We start from the raw sequence: 25071 nt of genomic DNA on the forward strand, positions 1-25071 counted from the left end.
CAGGTGAGGTAAACCAAATAAAAGACTTGACTGAACACAACCAAGCATGATAAACAGGGTAGGGAGAGAGAGAGCCCACAGTGTGACGTCTGCTCCCTACTAGTCCTCTATTCAACTAACATGCTTTCACAGTGCTCGTGCATTTGCAGTGGCGTGTATGGTGGCTGCAATGAGATTGCAGCGGGTGCAGAGCAGTTGATGGCAGCTGCTGTCTGCATACACTATCTAATTTTTTTCCAATTGTTTCTCCAAACCCCAAATTTCTTCACTTTTTCAGTTTTCCATCCACTCACAATCAGCTGAGCTTTTAAATCAGTGCTTGTTCACAGCCAATCACTACTTTCTTCCCTTCCTCTTTATTTCTCTTTGGTGGTAGTGTCCCATGCTGTTTTATCAGAGGCTTTTCAAGCAAAAATTAACTGGTCCCAAAAATTACAAGACGTTTGTTGATTGACAATTACACAGTATGGATTGGAGCTATACAATGTGCTACCATTTATAACTCTCTTTTCTGGAGGACATACTAATAATTTGCCATGATTGCCTCAAATCAGCTTGATCTTTAAAGAAGTGGTTCTCAACTGGTTTCTTTCCAGTCACCTACCACTTTAAGTATCCCCTATACCAGAGGTGGTCTGTGATTAGTAAGGGATTGCTTAAGGTGGTATGTGGGTGGAAAGAAAAAGTTTGAAAACCTAATTGACTCTTTAGGTGCACAGTTTCATAACTCCAAAGGAAATGGGCCAATAACAGTTTTTCTCAAGCAAAATATTTCAGTAACAATGGGGTCTAGGGCAGTGGTTCTCAACCTTGCCTTGCCTTCCCACTCACACAGCACCTTAAGCAATCCTTTACTAATCACAGATCACTGGGATTTCTTAAAAGTGATATGTGAGTGGAAAGAAAAAGGTTGAGAATCACTGCTTTAAAGTCAACATTACTTCACAAATAAATCTCAAGTTAAATAAACAAATTTACAGCAAAAGCACTGTACATTCAGCAGCCAGTGGGACGACTCATCTTTACTGTCAAATGGGATTCATTAAATGGGCAAAAAAGGCTACATAGTCACACTGGGCTGAAGGCCCCATTTCAGTTCTACACAACTCTATGACTTTGAAATGGGAGCAGTGGACACTGCTCCATCAACCATTTGTCACTGGGAGTTTCACCCGAGACAGTCGTTTAAAACATCAGGAAGAACAAGGGCATAAGATGTTGCCAGGCTGTGGAATCTCTCAGGCCAAAGACAATGTCACCATTTTGTCTGCAGAGACTGATCAGTTTCTGCGGCCAGTTTTGAGTCTGCATTGGGCACAAGGGTAAACTAGAAGAAAAGTGAGGCAATGCTCTTTGGTAATTGGTCTGACTGGGCAACCATCCCCTTCAAAATCAGATCTGACAACCTGAAGGTTTTGGGGATCTGGTTTGGAGGGGCTGAGGTATGTAACACAACTAGGTCAGAGCAGTTCACAAAGGTCCACCAGAAATTAAGTCTATAGGTGCAACACTCCTTCTCAATAACGGGGAAGAATCTGGTCATCTAGTACAAGGTGCTCTCAGTAGTGCTGTACGTAGCACAGGTGTAGCCTATCCCCTACACCTCCATCCTGCAGTCACCAGAGCAGTCTTCTGGTTCATATAGGGACCAAAAATGGAAAGTGTCCAAAGGATTACCATGTACAAGTCTCAAGACAACAGGGGCAAGGGCATACCCAATGTGGCCCTTATCTTGGTGTGTGGGTGCATCAGGTTGTGCGGGAACAAACACAGCCTGATGCAGCAGTAAGTGCCACTATGTGCTAGGTTCTACCTATCCCAAGTATTACGAAGGATGAGCCTGGCCCCTTTGCTGTTCAATATCCCAGTCAGCTGGACTTTGCCGTACTATCTATCCTTTGTGGTAAAGATTTTCCAGACAAACACCTTCGACCTCAAGTCCATCAGACAGTGGTCAGAATAGAACATCCTGCAGACCTCAAGAGTTAAGGACTCAATGGATACCATGGGGGCATTCCCTGAGCATACTGTCCAAGTCATCTAGTGGAATGCCTCAGTGCTCATTAACACTCACTCAGATGTGGCCTGGCTGGTGGTGAGAGGAGCCCTCTCAATCAGATCCTTCCTGTACAACAAAAATATCACCAACAATGCAAGTTGTTCCCAAGATGATTGCAGTGGAGTGAAAATAGCTGCCCACCTCTTTGCAGAATGAAGATTTGCTAGAAGCATTTGGAGAAGGTCCTTGTCACAGTTAATCCCCAGCAGCAGCATTACAAAGGAGTCTCTGATTTACAGGCTGTTCCCAGAGTTACATGCAGAAACAGACATCCCGAGCTGCTGGAAGATAATCAACTCAGTGAAAGATGCCGTTTGGTCTGCCCAAATCAGTTGGCTTTTCAACACACGGAGATGTCAGTGAGGGAATGCGGTCGACTGGCACATTCCAGGCTGCAGGAGCATGTACTGAGGGATGTACTGAGGAATGCACTGACACTTTGCACAGCCAAACAGAAGCTACTTTGGGGAAGGATCAGATAAAAGTTGTTCTGTCACCAGGCATTGAGGTGCTGAGACTGAGTGGAAATCCCTCAAACAACAGAATGTGGAGCAACAACAAAGTGCTACAATCGTGGAAAGGGTGCAAATAGAGAACAAATGTCGCAATGTACATTGATGAAAATGTATGACCTCAACCCCAAGGACCTGAAAACACTTAGAATGATTTTCCTTTTTGTAAAAAAATATTGTGAATAAAGTTTAATTCTGGAAAAAAATTAGTCATTTTCAAAGGCAAAGAGAAACCTATGACATATGGAGGAGCATAAATGGTATTTGAGGACAAAATTGTTAGGGGCTTGTACCAGTGGCGTAGCTGGGTGGGGGGGAGGTGGGGAAACAGCTCAGAGCACATTCTTCAGAGGTGGGGCCTTTACCACAATTTTTTTAAAACTCTGGTTCCCTTGTGCAATAAAAGTCAAACAGTGATGCCATCACCTCCTCTCTGATGCTGGATGATCCTGTGGGACTTCGATCTTTCTCATGTCACAAGTTACAACCCCAGATATATGCAAGTTTCATACATAATGATACTATTACTGAAACATGAAATTAATGAAAGTAGAATACAATTATGCATATTTTTGCTAGGTAATGAAATATTTTACATAATGCAATAGAAATGAGCATGCATTTACGCAACTTGTTTGTTGATAACTGAAAGTCAAGGATGAACCAAGGATCATTGCCCCAAATCAATATATTATGATATATTCTTGTCACACACTATACTGTCTGTTGTGGCATAAATAAACATAAAATTGAACAAAGAACAATACAACACAGTACAGGCCCTTCAGCCCTTAATGTTTCATAAAACCCATATATTCCTTCCTAAAAAAAAGTACTAAACCCTCCCTACCCCATAACCCTTTATTTTTCTTTCATCCATGTGTCTAAGAGTCTCTTAAATGCTAGCATCCCATAGGCCTTCTTAACTATCCTATCAACCTGTGCAACCTTGAGGGATATATGGATTTGCACCGCAAAGGTCCCTCTGTTCATCCACACTCCTAAGTAACCAATCATTAATCCTGTACCCACCCTTCTGGTTAGTCCTTCCAAAATCCATCTGCCACTTTTCCGCCCAACTCCGCAACCTGTCTATATCCTCTCATAACCTTCAACAACTTTCTGCTCCATCCACAATTCCTCCAACCTTTATGTCATCTGCAAACTTACTGACCCATCCTTCCACCACTACTCTCTGCTTTCTTCCTACAAGCCAATTATTTATCCATACAGCAAATTTTCCATTGATCCCATGACTCATGACTTTTTAGATGAGTATCTCATGGGGTACCTTGTTAAATCCATGTAGACCACAAATAATGCCCTACCCACATTAATTTCTTTTGTTATCTCCTCAAAAACCTCAAGTAGACAAGCCATATCCTTCCCCTCACAAAGCCATGCTGACTATCCTTGAGTAGACTGTACTTCTCCAAATGCTCATCCTATTCTTACAAATCCTCTCCATTAGTTTACACGCCACTGACACAAGATTCACCGGTCTATAATTCCAAGGATTCTCCCTGTGACCTTTTGAAAACAAGGGGACTACATTTGCCATTCTTCAATTCCTTGGCACCTCCCCCGTGGCCAAAGAGGATTCAAAGCTATCTCTTTCCACAGTAGCCTGGGATATATTGCCTCCGGCTCCAAGGACTTATCAATCTTGAGGTTTTTAAGAAGATCCAACACTTCTGCTTCCTTAATCTCCACATTGTCCAGTACACAGGCCTGTTCACTTTCATGATCAAGGTCCTTTTCTCTTGTGAATACAGACATGACATATTCATTTAGGACCCCACCAACCTCCTCTGCCTCCAGGCACATGTTGCCTCCCTTACCCTTTAGCGGCCCCATCTTCATTCTCATCATCCTTCTGTTTTTCACATTAACATAGCAGTTCCCCTTAATCCTACTGCCAAGGCCTTCTCATACCCCCTTCAAGCTCACCTCAGTCCTCTCTTAAGCTCCTTCCTGGCTACCATGTACTTCTCATGAGCCCTTCCTGTTTCCCATATCTCATATATGCTTCTTTCTTCCTCTTGACATTACCTGACTTGTTTCATCAGTCACATTTCCCTTTTCTTACTGTTTTTTTCCCTTGTCCCAGTGGGGCAAACCAATTTTGAACTCTGCTCAAGTGGTCCCTAAACTTCCTCCACATTACTTCTGTGATTTCATCCTTTAACATTGGTTTCCAATTTACTCTCGCTAGTTCCTGCCTCATCCTTTCATAATTAGCCCTTCCTCAATAAAGCACTTTCCCAGTTTGACAGTTTATATCCTTTCCCATAGCTATGGTGAAGCTAAGGGCATTGTGGTCACTCTCACCAAAATGGTCCCCATTGAGAGGCCAACCACCTGACGAGGTTCATTCCCCAGAACCAGATCAAGAATGGCATCACATCTAGTCGGCCAGTCCACATACTGTGTCAGGACTCCTCCTTGTACACACCTGAAAAATTCAGCCCCATCTATCCCACTTGCAGTCAGTAGGTGTCATTTAATATTAGGGAAGTTGAAATCACTCACAAGTACAACCCTGTTTTTCCCCACACGATTCCAAAATGCCTGCTTATCTGCTCCTCAGTGTCCAGAGGACTATTTGGGAGTCTATAGGCTACTCCCAGCACAGTGATGCTTCCTTCCCATTTCTGACTTCTTCCCACACCGACTCAGTGGTGGAACTTCTGGTACAGCACAGCCACCTCATAAAAACACCTGCATCGAATTTACGATTGTCTAGGGCGCTCATATATAAAACTGGTTATAAATTAAAAATGAAGCATTTCTGCCGGGTGTGCCATAGAAGAAAAGTATCTAAACTATTTGAAACACATATTTTTGCTGTTGGGAAATTTATTGTATAAAACTGCAAATTTACCCATCTACTGTTATTTGACTGGGCTTGTACTCGCTGGAGTTTAGACGATTAAGAGGAGATTTAATAGAAACGTTCAAAATTCTTAAGGGAATTGACAGGCTAGATGTAGGAAGATTGTTCCCAATGTTGAGCAAGTCTAGAACCAGGAGTCACGGTTTAAGGATAAAGGGGAAGTCCTTTAGGACTGAGATGAGGAAGAATTTTTTCACTCAGGGTGGTGAATTTATGGAATTCTCTGCCACAGGAAGTGATTGAGGCCGGTTCCACAGCTATATTTAAGAGAGAGTTTTTTAGTACTTGTGACTAGGGGGGATCAGGGGGTATGGAGAGAGAGCTGGAACAGGGTACTGAGTGGATGATCAGCCATGATCAAAATGAATGGCAGTGTTAGCTTGAAGGGTCAAATGGCCTACTCCTACATTTATGTTTCTATGATTGTGGGCCAGCTACGCCTTTGTAAATATATAGTATAGCCTAATATTCTAAGAGTTTGAAGAAATGTTGAGCATGGTTGGGAGGAGTAGCTCCGAAGGTATTTTACATTCTTCTTGGGTTTCAAAATTATAATGTTAGTGATAAAAATACTGTAATATATAGTTGGAAGAATGGACAGAACATCAAATTATAGATTGGCTACCCATGAATTTTGTGTTGTTTACAAGGCAAAACACTTTGGCACCCATAGCCTATCCAATGCACCTTCCTTGCTCTCCTACTGTGAGTGCAATCAACATTCCCCTGTTTTTTGGTAATGTAGTCATTATAGTCATGGCTAAATCAACAGTCGGAGTAATTTATTTTTCTGTAGATAAATAAACCATAAATTTGTAGAGAGTAAGGTTTTAGTTTAAATCTAGGTCCTCACCCAGGAAGAGACATATAAAGCAATTGAACAACTGAAAAGTGGCAAAGCAGCAGGTATGGATGGAATCCCCCCCAGAGGTCTGGAAGGCTGGCGGCAAAACTCTGCATGCCAAACTGCATGAGTTTTTCAAACTCTGCTGGGACCAAGGAAAGCTGCCTCAGGACCTTCGTGATGCCATCATCATCACCCTGTACAAAAACAAAGGCGAGAAATCAGACTCTCAAACTACAGGGGAATCACGCTGCTCTCCATTGCAGGCAAAATCTTCGCTAGAATTCTCCTAAATGGAATAATACCTAGTGTTGCCGAAAATGTTCTCCCAGAATCACAGTGCGGCTTTCGCGCAAACAGAGGAACCACTGACATGGTCTTTGCCCTCAGACAGCTCCAAGAAAAGTGCAGAGAATGAAACAAAGGACTCTACATCACCTTTGTTGACCTCACCAAAGCCTTCGACACCGTGAGTAGGAAAGGGCTTTGGCAAATACTAGAGCGCCTCGGATGCCCCCCAAAGTTCCTCAACATGGTTATCCAACTGCACGAAAACCAACAAGGTCGGGTCAGATACAGCAATGAGCTCTCTGAACCCTTCTCCATTAACAATGGCGTGAAGCAAGGCTGCGTTCTCGCACCAATCCTCTTTTCAATCTTCTTCAGCATGATGCTGAAACAAACCATGAAAAACCTCAACAATGAAGATGCTGTTTACATCCGGTACCGCACGGATGGCAGTCTCTTCAATCTGAGGCGCCTGCAAGCTCACACCAAGACACAAGAGCAACTTGTCCGTGAACTACTCTTTGCAGATGATGCCGCTTTAGTTGCCCATTCAGAGCCAGCTCTTCAGCGCTTGACGTCCTGTTTTGCGTTAACTGCCAAAATGTTTGGCCTGGAAGTCAGCCTGAAGAAAACGGAGGTCCTCCATCAGCCAGCTCCCCACCATGACTACCAGCCCCCCCACATCTCCATCGGGCACACAAAACTCAAAACGGTCAACCAGTTTACGTATCTCAGCTGTACCATTTCATCGGATGCAAGGATCGACAACGAGATAGACAACAGACTCGCCAAGGCAAATAGCGCCTTTGGAAGACTACACAAAAGAGTCTGGAAAAACAACCAACTGAAAAACCTCACAAAGATTAGCGTATACAGAGCCGTGGTCATACCCACACTCCTGTTCGGCTCCGAATCATGGGTCCTCTACCGGCATCACCTACGGCTCCTAGAACGCTTCCACCAGCGTTGTCTCCGCTCCATCCTCAACATTCATTGGAGCAACTTCATCACCAACATCGAAGTACTCGAGATGGCAGAGGCCGACAGCATCGAGTCCACGCTGCTGAAGATCCAGCTGTGCTGGGTAGGTCACGTCTCCAGAATGGAAGACCATCGCCTTCCCAAGATCATGTTATATGGCGAGCTCTCCACTGGCCACCGAGACAGAGGTGCACCAAAGAAGAGGTACAAGGACTGCCTAAAGAAATCTCTTGGTGCCTGCCACATTGAATACCGCCAGTGGGCTGATATCGCCTCAAACCATGCATCTTGGCGCCTCACAGTTCGGCAGGCAGCAACCTCCTTTGAAGAAGACCGCAGAGCCCACCTCACTGACAAAAGACAAAGTAGGAAAACCCAACACCCAACCCCAACCAACCAACTTTCCCCTGCAACCGCGTCTGCCTGTCCCACATCGGACTTGTCAGCCACAAACGAGCCTGCAGCTGACGTGGATATAACCCCTCCATAAATCTTCGTCCGCGAAGCCAAGCCAAAGAGTTGCATGGAAATATAATACAATTAGGTATCGTAGATTTGCTATGAACAGTTTGAACAACAGCTTTATAGCCAGCTAGCCACATCTTTGAAGTGTTTTCTTCCTTCAGTTTTGTGCCTGTAACCACAGCAGCCAATAGGAAGGCATCACTCAAAAAGAGTAGGCGATGCTTGAAAAAGCCCCATTTCTTTGATAATCTCACTATAGAGGTTTTAGATAAACGGTGTGCTTGAATTACTCTGGCGTTCTCACTGTTACTTTATCTATAATTCATTTTAGGTTGTTCAATTTACTCAGGTAATTCAATTTACTCACAAAGAGCAAACACCATACTTTGTTTTGCATGTTGGCTTTTTGCGAATTAGTTGGAGTGATCCAAAAATTGGTTGCAAGATTTTTGTTGAAAGGCACACATAAAGTTATTTGGTCTACGTTGTGGCGTCTTTTTTTTTAATCCAATGCTCGCTCTCCCTAAGTTTAGAACCCGATTATGTCGATGGTTTGCTCCATGTTTCACTGAGGTCAAACGTTAGTGAGTGGCCCTGGAAAGTTAGGTGTAAATATATTTTGTGGTCCTATTCTTGGTCACCCTGGCACCTCCTAGCAACTCTCACCAGTTCCTGCCTACATGTCAACCTCTTGTGTCTCCACTCTGGCTCACTGCCTTGTGCCCACTGTTTGGGGTTCACGGCAATCAGATTTACTTGGGAATCTTAACTCAAAGTTAACCCAGACTGGCAGATATTGAAACAGGCAGATGACCAATTAGCCAGAGTTCTTGGAAGATGGGGGAAATAAGTCCCCCAAAAGTCAAAATGGTTTTCAAACTTTTTTTCCCCCCCACTCACATACCACTTTAAGTAATCCCTCTGTCATGGGTGCTCTGTAAATAGTAAGGGATTATTTAAGGTGGTATGTGAGTGGGAAGGGAAGGTGGAGATCCACTGCTCTGGACCAAATTGTTACTGAAATATTTTGCTTGAGAAAAATTGGCCCATTTCCTTTGGAGATATGAAACCATGAACATCACAATTAAAACAATGGTTTTCTAACTTTTTCTTTCCACTGACATACCACCTTAAGTAATCCTCGACTAATCACAGAGTGCCTATGGCATTGGTTAAAGCGAAGTGTGAGTGGAAAGAAAAAGTTTGAAAACCACCCTTGTAACACGTGAGCGAGCAGGAGGGCAAGTTTGATCTATAGACCAGCAAAGCCAATAATATTGAAAAAGAAGGAAATAGGAAAACTACAGTCACAAATCAAAAATGTATTGTTATTCGAAAACACCTTTAACAATAACAACAGCAGTTTGAATTTATATTAGCAACACTTACCCACTACATAGGGTAAACTTTTTTCAATTGGTTAACTCTTTCAACATTGCGTCCACTTCCATGATCAGAACAACACAGTGAGCAACATCCAACTCATTTGACTCTCTGCCACTCCTGTTTAGTTTGCATTCACACAAGTTTATAGTAAAACAATGGCATCAGCAATGACATTGACAACAAAATTACTTCCTGCCTTGCTGTAAAATCCACCCCCCCCCCCTCAGCCCTCAGTAATTTTTTTTAAAAAACAGACCCAAGCTTTTTTTGGGGGGGGGGGTCCCAGTTTTAATCTTTACCACACTCCCTAGCTCAGGACTTCAATTTGCCTCCTGCAAGATCGTGAAAACGAAGAGCATTTACCAGTGCAGAACTGAAGCAGCGAGGAGGTGTCGTAGAGGCTGCTGTGGCCAGAAAAGCCGTCCTCCATGCTCGACCCGCTCCCTCCAGACCCTCTGGAACTTAGTTGGCCTGCCCCGGGAGATGTCCCCCATTCACGATCCAGTTTTCCGGGGTCTCCCCGCCAGAGTCAGTTGCCATAGCAACCCATTCCACCAGATTCGTTCCCTCTTCTCTCAACGCGTCTCTTCTTGCGCTGCCACGGGCTTCAGACAGCGAAGGAGGGAGATCCCTGCCGGAGCGGCCGTGGAAGACGGACAAGACTTCAACGTCCTTTCAAAATCCAGCCACCTGGCGCTGACCAATCACCTGGCGGCATCCGACCAGCTGATGCGGAGAGCGGCTCGACTGGCCACGACACGGACTGGGAACCGGGAAGCCGGGCTCGTTCACCCCAGCAGCCCACACGCCTGATCACCAAGCGGCCATTTCCCTCGGCTCATCCGCGTGAAGCTTGACATGGCAACAGGGCTTGCTCGCAGCCCTCCAGCGGAAACGAGCTCATGTTAAATGGAGGTACTGTCATGTCAATCTCCGTCACCGTTCCGAGCTGGAAGACCGACGAGATCCTTTGGAGGGGGGACAGGAACTTCCTTTGGATGTGTGTGTGGGGGGGGGGGGGGACAGGGACTTCCTTTGGATGTGTGGTGGTGGGGGGGGGACAGGGACTTTCTTTGGATGTGTGGTGGTGGGGGGGGACAGGGACTTCCTTTGGATGTGTGGTGGTGGGGGGGACAGGGACTTCCTTTGGATGTGTGGTGGTGGGGGGGCAGGGATTTCCTTTGGATGTGTGGTGATGGGGGGGACAGGGACTTCCTTTGGATGTGTGGTGGTGGGGGGGGACAGGGACTTTCTTTGGATGTGTGGTGGTGGGGGGGCAGGGATTTCCTTTGGATGTGTGGTGATGAGGGGGGACAGGGACTTCCTTTGGATGTGTGGTGGTGGGGGGGCAGGGATTTCCTTTGGATGTGTGGTGGTGGGGGGGCAGGGATTTCCTTTGGATGTGTGGTGATGGGGGGGGACAGGGACTTCCTTTGGATGTGTGGTGGGGGGGACAGGGACTTCCTTTGGATGTGTGGTGGTGGGGGGTGGGTGCAGCAGTTTATGGGGAATCTAAAATTCCTCCGCGGGATGAAGGACTTTTATTCTTAAAATACTCCCCAAATGCTTCCTTTCATGTAGCCACAGACCCGGCAATGTGTTAAAAGACGCTGCCTGGGCAAGATTGGGCGGTTCGCCTCCTGTGGTGGAGCTTTTCTCAAAACATAAAAGGTTCGTGGCTGTGAAGCTACTTGCTCATTTTATTTCTGATTCCCGTAAACTGTCCTTTTTTCCAAAAGGAAGATTTGCGATTTGAGAGGCATTTAAACATGACTAAGACTTGGCAAAACCAAGCGCGAATGGTTAGTTCACTGAAGCACAGAGCTTCAACAGAAGTCGGGCAACCCACTCAGTTAGCCGACAGAAGGCTTCTTCACCCACACATAGGTAATCACTTTATATTTCCGTTTGGAGTAATTAACTTTCACTTCTGTTACCCCACCAAACCTTTGAAAGACGTTTAAAAAGGAACCAGAGTCGAATTGTTCCCATTTGTGGGGGGGGGGGGGGGTTGGTTTCTTTTCCAGAGAATGACTAAGAAGCCAAACTCCACTTCATTAATTCAGCCTAGTCTTTTAATGGTGGTAATCTTCAACTTCACTTCAATAAGAATCATAGACCCACATTTTTTTGTAGTCAATTATTTGCTGCGACAAGTTTAGCAGTGATTCCATTCCTATATTCTCCATTTCATAAATACTTTATCAAGAATACATGGTTAAGTGTTCGTTTATGATGCCTTTACAATCACCCTGGGAATCTAATATCTCTTGTGCATTGCTTTATGGCCAGAATAGCGAAAACCACTTAAATGCTTTTGGAGGGGTGGGGTAGAAGCAGGTGGAACTCGTACAATCTAGGAGCCTTAAATGTTCTAAAACATTTTCTCTGGATTAAATCTGCAAAACAGATCCACGATGGGATTTGAAGTGTCTTTAACCATCTGGGGCTCCATTGGCTAATGTGATATAATGTGTGCAAAATAGGACATGAAACAACCATCTTTGAATTTTTGATGAGAAACAAATTGCAATCTTGGATAACAAACATCTTCTCACAGAGTAAAGATTTTAAGGTTATTTAATTTAACCTATTTTAATGGATAGCCACAGGCAAAATATCAGAGGATACGGATTAAGTGAAATAGCTGCAAAGTTATTTGGTCTTTCTCATCTCGTGGGAATATCATGGCATCATACAGTGTAGAAATGGCTATGTCCCTAGTGTACAAAGGAAGAATTGCCTTAGTAAGCGCCATTAATAGAATCATAATAGTCATAAATCTGATGAAATGGTGCAGCCGAGATAGGTAAACGAGATAGACAACAGACTCGCCAAGGCAAATAGTGCCTTTGAAAGACTACACAAAATAGTCTGGAAAACAACCAACTGAAAAACCTAACAAAGATAAGCGTATACAGAGCCGTTGTCATACCCACACTCCTGTTCGGCTCCGAATCATGGGTCCTCTACCGGCATCACCTACGGCTCCTAGAACGCTTCCACCAGCGTTGTCTCCGCTCCATCCTCAACATTCATTGGAGCGCTTTCATTCCTAAAGTCGAAGTACTCGAGATGGCAGAGGTCGACAGCATCGAGTCCACGCTGCTGAAGATCCAGCTGCGCTGGGTGGGTCCTCCAGAATGGAGGACCATCGCCTTCCCAGGATCGTGTTATATGGCGAGCTCTCCACTGGCCACCATGACAGAGGTGCACCAAAGAAAAGGTACAAGGACTGCCTAAAGAAATCTCTTGGTGCCTGCCACATTGACCACCGCCAGTGGGCTGATATCGCCTCAAACCGTGCATCTTGGCGCCTCACAGTTTGGCGGGCAGCAACCTCCTTTGAAGAAGACCGCAGAGCCCACCTCACTGACAAAAGGCAAAGGAGGAAAAACCCAACACCCAACCCCAACCAACCAATTTTCCCCTGCAACCGCTGCAACCGTGTCTGCCTGTCCCGCATCGGACTTGTCAGCCACAAACGAGCCTGCAGCTGACGTGGACGTTTACCCCCTCCATAAATCTTCGTCCGCGAAGCCAAGCCAAAGAAAAGGAAGAATAGTCATACAGTGAAGAAGCAGCCCCTTTGGCTCATGATTTCCATGCTGACCTTCAAGTGTCCATCTCCACGAATAAAATGTAGTAGCATTTGACATATGGGTAGAAAAACATGTTCCTTCCAACCTCTTTAATCTCCTAACCGTACTTTAAACGTGCTCCTGATATTATACACCTCTGCGGCAGGAATGAACCATCTGCAACCTCTCAGATATTGTGGCAATTGGTCTTTTGTGGGAAGCATGCTCCATTTATGATGTAGGTATCTCACTCATTCAGTGACCATCCACAGCAGGATCACTGTCCTAACATCTTTGTAATATTGGGAAAATCTATTACAAAAGAATTGATTGGAAGCAAACTGGCTTTAAAGATTTCTCCATTTGGAAGGTAAAATGTCTATTCTCATATATAATGGAATATCCCTTCTGTCATCAGAAGAGAAATTGCAACCCAAAAATATAATAATACACAGGAGACAAAGAGAATGAAGAGCTTAGAAAGTATGGGAAATAGAAAGCAGAATTCTTGAGAAGATTTGTTGAAAAATCACACTGTCAAACAAGTTTTAAAGCCCTGGGCAAGGCAACACTGCATTTTATTTTTGCTTAAAAATGAAAAGTGCTAACTCAAACATTTGAAAGTGAACTGATGAGCCGCCTAGTTCAGCACAATTTACATTGTTGTCTTACATTGTCATCAATTTATGTTATCTTCTTCAAATGTAACAATTAACCAGAGCACCTCCTCTCTGTTTTGGTGGATACACAAGATTTCATATCACTATTCATAGAAAGGCAAGGAGTTATTTAGAAATCTAGTCAACCTGTTACCCCAACACCACTTTAGCACATAGATTAACCAGCTATATACCTTGGTTTCTCTTTGCATTATCTTAGTGTTTAATTAGATGGTCCTTGTGATCACATAACAGAAGTGTCCACAGTACAAAATGCTGTGAATGCCCATGAGACTTGAAGTATTCAATGTATATGTAGCCTTGTTTCTTTCGTTTATAAACAGGATAACGTGATTTATGTTAACAAAATCCCAATGATTTTAAATCCTGTGCAGAAGTGGTGTTTATGACATTGCTATTTTGAATTGACAAACTAAGCCAAGTCAGTCTCAGTCATGGTTGAGTTCTGGGATGTCACAGACACTAGAAGGTGTAAGAAACATGGAAACCATTTAATGATTACTTTCATGGGATATAACTGGCGTCATTCTATGAATTATCTCTGGGGAAAGAAACTAAAATGTAAAAATTAAATGTAAAATATAAACTAGAAATGAGAATTTCAAAACTAGAAAGGCAACATGGTTAATGTAGCTGTTCGCACAACACTATTACACCACCAGTGACCCAGGTTCAAATCTGATGCTGTCTGTAAGGAGTTTATACATTCTCCCACTGTCTATGTGTGTTTCCTCTGGATGCTCTGGTTCATCCCACATTCCAAAGATGTACACGTAGGTTCACGTAGGTGTATTTGGGCAGCACAGGCTTGTGGGCCAGAAGGATCAGTTACCACACTATATCTCTAAATTAAATTAACATAAATAGAAATTCTGGTGTTGCCAAGTGTGTGCAAGCCATTGCTATGACTAATGACGGCTGAGATGAACTAGAAATTGCTGTCACTATCTTTGGATCAAGTGAAATTGATTATAATCTCATTATCACTTTAAAAAATTCAGTGATTTCAATTATTAGACAAAATGCTGAGGTCATCGTACCTTCTGCACGTGGCCTCTGCAGTTATGAATTGTGCAGACAACAAGCCAACCTTTCAGAATCACGATGTGTAAAACAATAGAGCTTTTGATTGAAGGAAATCCTGTTTATTCTGCAAATGTACATGATTATATCTTGCTGACCTGAGCCAGTCTAATTTTACGCTCTAGTATAATGTTGCTGATGGGTAGAATTATATCCCGCTTCTAACTACTTTTGTTTTAAATTTGAAATGTATTTGTTCTAGAGCTTCCAGAATATAATCCTTGTACACACTCACCTCTTTCTTGTTACTGTTAAAGTCTTAAAAAACACAATGTGCAATTGAGTCATTGAAGAGCCTTAATATTTCTGGTGAGGCCAAATTGATTACAAAGACACAAAAATCTGAACATGGTAGCTCAATAACATCTTGCAGTTCCATCTCCCTTGGAGCAGCTGGCCAGATGGAAGTCTGTTCGGTGAATGGTCACAGGCAGGATCCCTCGGAGACAAAAACTGAATTACCCACCCCCTAGGAAATCCATGCAGCATCAGTTAGCTTCAAATCTGTCTGAATGATAATGTACAACTCCAATGTACATGCATTGGTTAAGTGTCCCCCATCTCTTTCAATGCAATGCATTTTGCCATTTACTTCCCATTACTGTTGTCGGTGAAGTGGAAGGATTAATACTGGTGCCAAGAACACTGCTGCTTCTGTCCTCAATCACACATAGCCTTACACAAAGCTTCTCAATCTCCTTGCCAATATCTGTAGGAGCACGTGATATGTCAAATTATTTCAAAATTCTTCCCTTTACCTTTGAATTTGTCCCTTTCCACTCAGTCCTCCAATAGATTCATTACAATTTAAATCCTAGCCTGCTTTAGCTGCTCATTCCTGCCTTGTTTGAAACTAAAGTGTACTGAAATCCATCTCTTTTCCCAATGACTTAGTTCTCTTCTGCCTGGTGTTCTGATTATATCAATTAACTGATGCGGATCTCAAAGCAATTACTGTAACTCTAAAATAAAATCTCTGCTCAGATACTGGAAGCAAAGTTTGTGAACAATACTGAGGAACTGCAATGTTCTTCCTGCCTTTGTCAACTCCAGAGCTGGACATTCAAACATACTCATCATCCTCTTTTCTTACCTTCTTTACATTTGGGTTTTGCTGACAAAGCTAGCTCTTATTGCCTGGATCCTTAATTACTTTTGAAGAGATAAGACAACTTCTTTACTCCTGCAGGAACAGGTACTCCTATTGTCCCAGCAATAAGTAAGCAATACAATATATGTCCAAGTTCATAAATTTGAGGGGAAGTTGCTGACAGGTGGTGTTCCCTTTGTTTTCTGGTTTTAACCTTGCACAAGTAATGTTTCAAGTTCCCTCGTATATCAACTGTAGCCTGTCTAAAACTATGAATAGATGTGAAGGATTCAATGCATGCAGTCTTCTTTCTTTCTTTTACAAACAAGATCCATATACTATCAATTACCAAGTCACACTATTTTTTAAAGGATTTGCTTTCACAATTCCAATAGATTTCCTTTCAGATTTATTGCCAGAATACATACATGACATCACATAAGATTCAAGATTCAATTTATTGTCATAGTAATAAAACAGTGTCATATTACATGAAATTCCTTTTTGCCTGCTGCAAGGCAGACAGATTCACCACCAGAAGTAACTGCCTAAGCACCTCTAGCAGTCTGACTTGCAGAGAGAGAGAAGCAAAAGAGAGTTTCCCCCACCCTACTTGAAGTCGCTGAGTGTCTGAAGATTCACCTCTAGCGCTTCCGCAACTCCCGCAGCCACACAGAGTACAGTCCAAACCGTTGGCAATCTGAGCTCCAGATCTAAACCTCTGAGACAGTCAGAAAACCTTCAGTGACCTCGGCACCTTCTCACATCCGGTTCCAATATCTGGTACCCCTCAGCCAGTTTCGAGCCAGTCTCCAGCAGTCCGCAGCTCGGCGCGAATTTCCCAACAGCAGTCTCTAGCAGACCACAGCTTCCATGGATTTCTCTCCTTGAGTTGCCAGCAGCCCGCCACATGCACTGGTCCCTCAGCTGCAGAGCTCCCTCACGGGTCATCTCGTCCACTTCTCTCTCTGACAAGGCATGATCTTCCTACCCTTTGGTGCCCTGTTCCAGTCCTCTTCCCCTGAGTCTGCAGCCCCTCGTGGCTGCTGCCGATCAATAGGCTCCGCTATCTTGAGTGCAGACCTGCTGTCGTGGGATTTCAACTAAAACCACTGTTTGGCTCCCTCAACTGGTCATTCAAAGGCCGTGCAGAGTCAATGGCATTTGACTGGGCAGCTAGACCCTCGGGAGCGCTGAATTTCTGCTCCCTCACTCCCTGCGGGTCCGCACCAGTGGCAACCCTGAGATTCTTTTTCTGTGGGGAAGGCAGAATTACCACTTATTGGTAGTGCATAAAAACTGTACACAGCGTATATATGTGAACAAATAAAGAACTGTAAAGAAATAACAAATGTAAACAAACTGACTGTGCAGTACAGAGAGAACAAAAGAAAATCAATAAAGTGCACCAGTCCTTAAATGAGTCCCTGATTGAGTTTGTTGTTGAAGAGTCTGATGGTGCAGGGGTAGCAGCTGTTCCTGAACTTGGTGGTGTCAGTCTTGTAGCACCTCTACCTCTTTCCTGATGGCAGCAGCGAGAACAGAGCATGTGTTGGGTGGTGGGGAATCCTTGATGATTGCTGCTGCTCTCTGAGGGCAGTGTTCCTTGTAGATGAGGTCTTGATGGTGTGGAGGGTTTTGCCTGTGATGTCTTGGGCTGTGTCCACTACCTTTTGGAGGGCTTTACAATCAGGAGTATTGGTGTCTCCATCCCCAGACCATGATGCAGCTGGTCAGCACACTTTCCACCACACATCTGTAGAAATTTGCCAGGGTTAATGGTGTCATTCCAAACCCTCCACAAACTCCTAAGGAAGTAGAGGTGCTGACATGGTTTCTTCCCATATTGTAATGAGTCTGTGATTTTACCCGTACCCTTCTTGATATCAATGCCATCTCAATCTTCAACCTACAACCATCCTAAGTTAGCAGTACTTCATATACTTCTGTCTTTGTTTCCTCACATTACTTATTCCTGATTTACAGAATTGGAAATCATTTAGTCACAGATTATAGGACTCGTTCCCCAAGTTATTTTTTGCTTCCTTCAGATGCCTCTGTTAAATCATCTTACTTCACTTTTTAGGTTCTATTGCCTTTCTTGGGGCAGTTTTAGATGCAATAAAGCATCTCTAATCTGATACAGATTGTACCCCTCTTATCTGGCGCTCTGTGGTCCGGCATCTCTCATGATCTGGCATGTTTAAATCTGCTGCCATTAGTACAACATCCCATTAAGACAGTGCCGGACTTGAACCCCAGTACCGATCACTAGCGCTGTAAAGGTGATGCACTAACTGCTAACTTTCCACCCCACTATTATTTCCTGTTTTAAGCTCTGTTCTACCTTTGATATGTTTATGTAACTAAGATGAAAAAGGAATACAATCGGGAAATAGAGCTGCTGGAAAGGGAGATAGCCAGTACAGAAAAGGAACTAGTGAAAAGGGATGATATAAAGAAAAAGAGAGAATTGGCAGACAAAAAAATAAAATATGAAACATTACAAACATACAAGGTGGAGAAGAACATAATGAAAACAAAGCAAAAGTATTACGAATTGGGAGTAAAAACCATAAAATATTGGCCTGGCAACTTAAAACAGCAAGCTAAAAGAACTGTATTGGCATCAAGGAAAAAGGACAAACAAATCACATATAACCCAACAGAGATCAATTTTATGAACAAGTATATCAAACTGAGAATGAGGGAAAAATTATAAAATAGAAGAGTTTTTAGCCAAAATTGAACTGCTGAAATTGCAAGTAGAGGATCAAAACAAACTGATAAAACTGTTCGAAATAGAGGAACTACAGGATATATTAAAAAAGCTGCCGAACAATAAAACACCAGGAGAGGATGGATTTCCAATAGAATTTTATAAAATTATTTAAGAGTTATTAATTCTTTCTCTCCTGGAAGTAAATGCACCAGGTAGAAGAAACACAAAACTTACCAGACTCGTGCAACACAGCAAAAATTACAGTAATACCAAAGATGAGGAAGGATCCATTAACACCAGCATAATATGAGAGGAGTCACGTGATGGAGTAGTGGCCGGACGGTGAACTCCAGCCCTCTCCAGAAAAGTTGGAAAAAACAAAGGAAAACACAAAGGCACAGAAATAAAAGTTAAAGAAAAGTGAGTATAAAGGTGGAAAGAAGATGGCGACAAAAAAAGAAAAATCGAAATCAACGGTAAGAAGGGAGGAAGAGAAGACAACGGAGGAAGAAGGAGAAGGCCTTACCTGTTCGAAGAGGCCCGCGGTGGAGAGAGAAACCCGCTCCCTCAGGTCGGTAGAAATTGGACTACAAAAGTGGCTCGCTGAGCCGAGTAAAAGTGCGCAACCGCGCATGCGCATGAAAAAAACACACCGACAGGAGGGGTGACCAGCTGGGGAGTCGATCTCCACAGCCGGCAACGACAGCTGCAGAACACCTGCAGCAAGAGGAGAACATAGAAGACAACGAAAACAAGAAAGAAGAGAAGAAAAGGGCAACAAAGAAACAACAGATGGCCAACCCAGAGGAAGAAGAGGAAGAGTACAGTGAAATAGAAGAAGAAGGGAAAGGCAAGATAAAGGATATACTTTCTCTTATCAAAGAATACATGGAGTCATTTAAAGAATGGCAAGCGCAAGAATTTAATGATTTAAGAAGAAGAATAAACAACACAGAAGAGAAAATGAATAAAATAGATATGACCTTATCAGAAATGGGAAAAAGAATGGACAAGGTGCAAGAACGAGAAGCAGCAGTAGAAATGGAGGTAGAGGACTTAAAAAAGAAATTAAAGGAATCTAATAAAAAAGTTAAAGAGACACAAGAACTGTTAGCTCAGAAAATAGATATAATGGAAAATTATAACAGAAGAAATAACATAAAGATAGTGGGCCTTAAGGAAGATGAAGAAGGCAAGAATATGAGAGAGTTTATAAAAGATTGGATCCCGAGGATCCTAGGATGTCCAGAACTACAGCAAGAAATGGAAATAGAAAGGGCACATAGAGCATTGGCCTTTAAACCACAATCACAACAAAAGCCAAGATCTGTTTTAGTAAAATTCCTAAGATATACTACAAGAGAAAAGGTACTGGAGAAAACAATGGAAAAAGTAAGAGAGGACAATAAGCCACTGGAGTACAAAGGGCAAAAAATCTTCATTTATTCAGATATAAGTTTTGAACTCCTGAAGAAGAGAAAGGAGTTCAATACAGCAAAGGCGATTTTATGGAAGAAAGGGTATAAATTTATACTAAAGCATCCAGCGGTATTGAAAATATTTATTCCAGGACAACAAAACAGACTATTTTCGGATCCAGAGGAAGCACGAAAATTTGCAGAACAATTACAAAATAGACTGAGAGATGAAGACGTGTAACGAGAGTACAAAAGACTGCAAACTAAAAAGACATAAGTTTTGAACTCCTGAAGAGGAGGAAGGAGTTCAAAACATCGAAAACGATCTTATGGGAAAAAAAACTATTCTCGGATCCAGAGGAAGCAAGGAAATTTGCAGAACAACTACAAAACAGAGAGATGAAGACATGTAATAAGAGTAAAAATGACCACGATTTATATGTATGTGGGTAAAGAGGTATATGTGTGTATATGTATAATGTGCATACATGAATGTATCCGTATTTAGAGGAAAATATAGATAGTATAGACAAGAATTAATAAGGGAAGGAAAAGGAATAGAGGGAATAAGGAGGGAATTAAAAGAGTGACCTTTGTCACATATGAAAATTGAAATCTTTTCTGGGGGGGCTGGGTGGGGGGGTGTTACGGTCACTGCAAAATCACCTGACGCTTGCGAGTGAATTCGCAAATCCAAATGGAGAGGGGAGATGTGGTTGTCCGACAAAGGATAAAGGACAACTCAGGAGGGGAAGGGGGGATTGGGGCTAAAGAAGTTTTAAATAGGAGAATAAGGAAAATGTTTGATGTTTTAGGAATGTTGTCTTATAAAGGATTCAAAACAAGAAAACAGAAATGGATAAGAAGGAAAGGTAATGATGGAGAAACGGAAAGGGAAGATAAACAAAGTATAAAATGGCTACGTTGAAATATATGACTTTAAATATTAATGGAATACATAACCAAATTAAAAGGAAGAAACTGTTAAATTTACTGAAAAAAGAAAAAATTGATATAGCATTTGTGCGAGAAACACATTTAACTGAATTGGAGCATAAGAAATTAAAGAGAGATTGGGTAGGACATGTAACAGCAGCATCGTATAATTCAAAAGCAAGAGGAGTAGCTATATTAATTAGTAAAAATGTGCCATTTAAAATAGAAGAGGAAATAATAGATCCAGCAGGGAGATATGTAATGATAAAATGTCAGATATATTCGGAGTTTTGGAATCTACTCAATGTATATTCACCTAACGAAGAAGATCAAAAGTTTATGCAAGATATCTTTTTGAAGATAGCAGATACGCAAGGGAACATATTGATAGGAGGGGATTTCAACCTGAATTTGGATTCAAATATGGACAAAACTGGGGAAAAAATTAACAGAAAGAACAAAGTAACCAAATTTATAATTAAATCGATGGAAGAAATGCAACTTTTGGATATATGGAGGAAACAACACCCAAAGGAAAAGGAATATTCATATTACTCGGCTAGACATAAAACATACTCAAGAATAGACCTATTTTTGTTATCAGCTCGTATGCAAGATAGAGTAAAAAAAAACAGAATATAAAGCTAGAATACTATCGGACCATTCACCCTTAATATTGACAGTAAAGTTAGAGGACATCCCTCCAAGAATGTATAGATGGAGATTAAGCCCCATGTTACTTAAAAGGCAGGATTTTAAAGAATTTATTGAAAAACAAATTAAAATGTATTTTGAAATAAATACGGAATCAGTGGAAGATAAGTTTATACTATGGGATGCAATGAAAGCATTCATTAGAGGGCAAATAATAAGTTATGTAACCAAGATGAAGAAGGACTATAATCAGGAAACAGAGCAGTTGGAAAGGGAAATAGTAAATATAGAAAAAGAATTAGTAATGAAGGAAGATATTACTAAAAGAAGAGAATTGGCGGATAAAAAAATAAAATATGAAACACTACAAACATACAAGGTGGAGAAGAACATAATGAAGACAAAACAGAAATATTATGAACTAGGGGAAAAAACGCACAAAATTCTAGCATGGCAGCTTAAGACAGAACAAGCTAAGAAAATGGTATTGGCATCAAGGAAAAAAGACAAACAAATTACATATAATCCAAAAGAAATTAAGGAAAACTTTAGAGAATTCTATGAACAATTATACCGAACTGAAAACGAAGGGAAAGAAGGGAAAATAGATGAATTTCTAACTAAAATTGAACTATCAAAACTACAAATAGAGGAACAAAATAAATTAATAGAGCCATTTGGAATAGTAGAAATACAAGAGATAATAAAAAAATTACCAAATAACAAGACACCAGGAGAGGATGGATTCCCAATAGAATTCTATAAAACATTTAAAGACTTATTAATTCCGCCCCTCCTGGAAGTAATCAACTAGATTGATAAAACGCAAAGCTTACCAGATTCATGTAAAACAGCAATAATTACAGTAATACTAAAGCAAGGGAAAGATCCACTCGCACCAGTGTCATATAGACCAATATCATTACTTAACACAGAATATAAGATAATAGCTAAACTATTAGCAAACAGATTAGCAGAGTATGTACCTAAAATGGTAAATCTAGACCAAACTGGATTTATTAAAAAAAGACGCACAACAGACAATATTTGTAAATTTATTAACTTAATTCATGCAGTAGAAGGGAATAAAGCACCAACAGTAGCAGTTGCTTTAGACGCAGAGAAGGCCTTTGACAGAGTAGAATGGAATTATTTGTTCAAAGTATTGCAAAAATTCAGTTTACCGGAGAAGTATATAAATTGGATTAAAGCATTATATAAGGGACCATTAACGAAAGTGACAGTAAATGGACATGTATCAAAACAATTTAACTTAAGCAGGTCAACACGGCAGGGATGCCCACTATCACCCTTATTGTTCGCGTTAGCTATAGAACCACTAGCAGAATTGATAAGAACAGTTAATAATATAAAAGGAATAAAAATAAAAGACAAGGAATATAAAATCAGTTTATTTGCGGATGATTGTTATAGTGTACTTAACAGAACCAGAACTATCAATAAAAGAATTATATAAGAAATTGAATAAATATGGAGAAGTGTCGGGTTACAAGATAAACGTAAATAAAAGTGAAGCAATGCCTATGAATAATGTGGATTTCTCAAAATTTAAGAAGGAATCACCATTTAGATGGCAAATGCAAGCAATAAGATACCTAGGTGTACAAATAAACAAAAATCTCGGCCAACTATATAAACTCAATTATTATCCACTAATGAAAAAATTACAGGACGATTTAGAGCATTGGAAAGATTTACCACTAACACTAATAGGAAGGATAAACTGTATTAAAATGAACATTTTTCCAAGGATATTATACTTATTTCAGGCATTGCCAATACAACTGACAGAGAAATTCTTCAAGGAGTTAAAGAAAATAATAAGGAAATTTTTGTGGAGAGGGGGGAAACCGAGGATACCACTAGATAAATTAACAGAATGGTATAAACAAGGAGGCTTACAACTGCCAAACTTTAAAAATTATTATAGAGCCGCACAATTAAGATACCTATCAGATTTTTATCAAACAAGGGAAAAGCCAGATTGGACGAGATTAGAATTAGATAAAATAGGGGAAAAGATACCTGAACACATATTATATAAATGGGATGAAAAATTGGTACAACATAGAATTTCTCCAGTATTACATCATCTCCTCAATATTTGGAAGAAGATTCATGTAGAAAGAAATAAAACAAATTATCAATTACCAAAACTAATATTGACGCAAAACAAGTTACTCCCTTTTACAATAGATAACCTTTCCTTTAGAGAATGGGAAAAAAAAGGGATTAAAAGAATAGAAAATTGTTTTTCAGGAAATAGATTCTTATCCTTTGAACAAATGAAAGATAAGTACAATATAACTGGAGATACAGCGCTGGCATATTACCAATTGAGATCCTACTTGAAGGATAAATTAGGAAGCAGTTTGAGTTTGCCAGAGGGAAGTAACCTTGAATATGTGATTACAGATACAATGTTAATCAAAAGATTTATAACAAATATGTATATTAAACTGCAAGAAAAGGAGAATGAGGAAACAAATGGTAAAACTAAACAAAAATGGGAACAAGATTTAAATATAAAGATAAAAAAGGAAACATGGGAGAAGTTATGCTCCGGAACGATGAGAAATACAATAAATACGAGGTTACGTATGATACAATATAACTGGATACACAGGCTATACATTACACCTCAAAAGTTAAATAAATGGGACCCAACAGTATCTGATAGATGTTTTCGATGTAAAAAAGAAAGGGGAACAACAATTCATGCAATCTGGACATGTGAGAGAGTAGAAAAATTTTGGGATGATCTCAATCAGATATTAAATAAAATAACAGAAAACAATATACCAAAGAATCCAGAGATCTTTCTCCTAAGTAACATAAAAAATAAAGAATTTGGAATTGACTTGGAAGATGCACAAAAAAGATTTGTTAAGATAGCCCTAGCCGTAGCAAAAAAATGTATTATGTCAACCTGGAAATTGGAAGATAATTTGAAAATACAACAATGGTATATAGAAATGAATAAATGTATTCCATTCGAAAAAATAACATATAGTTTAAGAAATAATATTGAAATATTCAAACAAATATGGGAGCCTTACATTAAATACAATGGCGAAAACCTACCGGGGACAATCATTACCTAAGTTAACGGAAGGAAAAGGAAATGAAAAGAATGGACTCAGTAGAATTTCTGGTGTATTTTTATTGAATGACAACATTGTCTGACTGGTTTAATGTATCCTAGATTGTATACCTTAAATGGACGGGAGGGGGGAGGTAGGGAGGGTGGGATGGGAGGAGGGGGGGGAGAAAATGGCACTGTAGATGTGTGAAAAGGAAAAAGTGTGTACCATGGTTAATGTGATTTATGGTGTGAAAAATAAAAAATTAAAAAAAAAACACCAGCATAATATGGACTTAACTCAGATTATAAGATAATAGCAAAATTATTAGCAAACAGATTGGCTGACTGTGTACCAAAAATAGTAAAACAA

The 25071-nt window shown here is 41.0% G+C and overlaps 1 protein-coding gene and 1 long non-coding RNA gene across 10 annotated transcripts in view; one reads left to right on the forward strand and one right to left on the reverse strand.

The window, feature by feature from the left end:
* The window catches only part of eml1 (EMAP like 1), a 197169-nt gene that overhangs the window by 108444 nt on the left and 63654 nt on the right, over nucleotides 1-25071 (reverse strand). For 3 of the 6 annotated variants that reach the window (XM_069916450.1, XM_069916451.1, XM_069916449.1), the window contains exon 1: nucleotides 9795-10375. The exons of 1 other annotated variant lie outside the window; for it this stretch is intronic. In XM_069916450.1, coding sequence (XP_069772551.1) covers nucleotides 9795-9861 — 67 coding nt within the window. In that variant the 5' untranslated portion in view covers nucleotides 9862-10375. Of the gene's footprint in view, nucleotides 1-9794; nucleotides 10377-25071 lie in introns of those variants that run through there. 2 more of the 6 variants (XM_069916448.1, XM_069916452.1) reach the window with 2 other exon arrangements.
* LOC138753446 (uncharacterized) overlaps nucleotides 9545-25071 on the forward strand; it is a 90091-nt gene continuing 74564 nt past the window's right edge. Inside the window, exons 1-2 of one of the 4 annotated variants that reach the window (XR_011351179.1) lie at nucleotides 9545-10346; nucleotides 11013-11102. This is a non-coding gene — a long non-coding RNA (uncharacterized lncRNA). The remainder of the gene's footprint in view (nucleotides 10347-11012; nucleotides 11103-25071) is intronic. The other 3 variants (XR_011351176.1, XR_011351178.1, XR_011351177.1) reach the window with 3 other exon arrangements.

This window comes from Narcine bancroftii, chromosome 2 (assembly GCF_036971445.1).
Source record: "Narcine bancroftii isolate sNarBan1 chromosome 2, sNarBan1.hap1, whole genome shotgun sequence".
Taxonomy (NCBI): Eukaryota; Metazoa; Chordata; class Chondrichthyes; order Torpediniformes; family Narcinidae; genus Narcine; species Narcine bancroftii.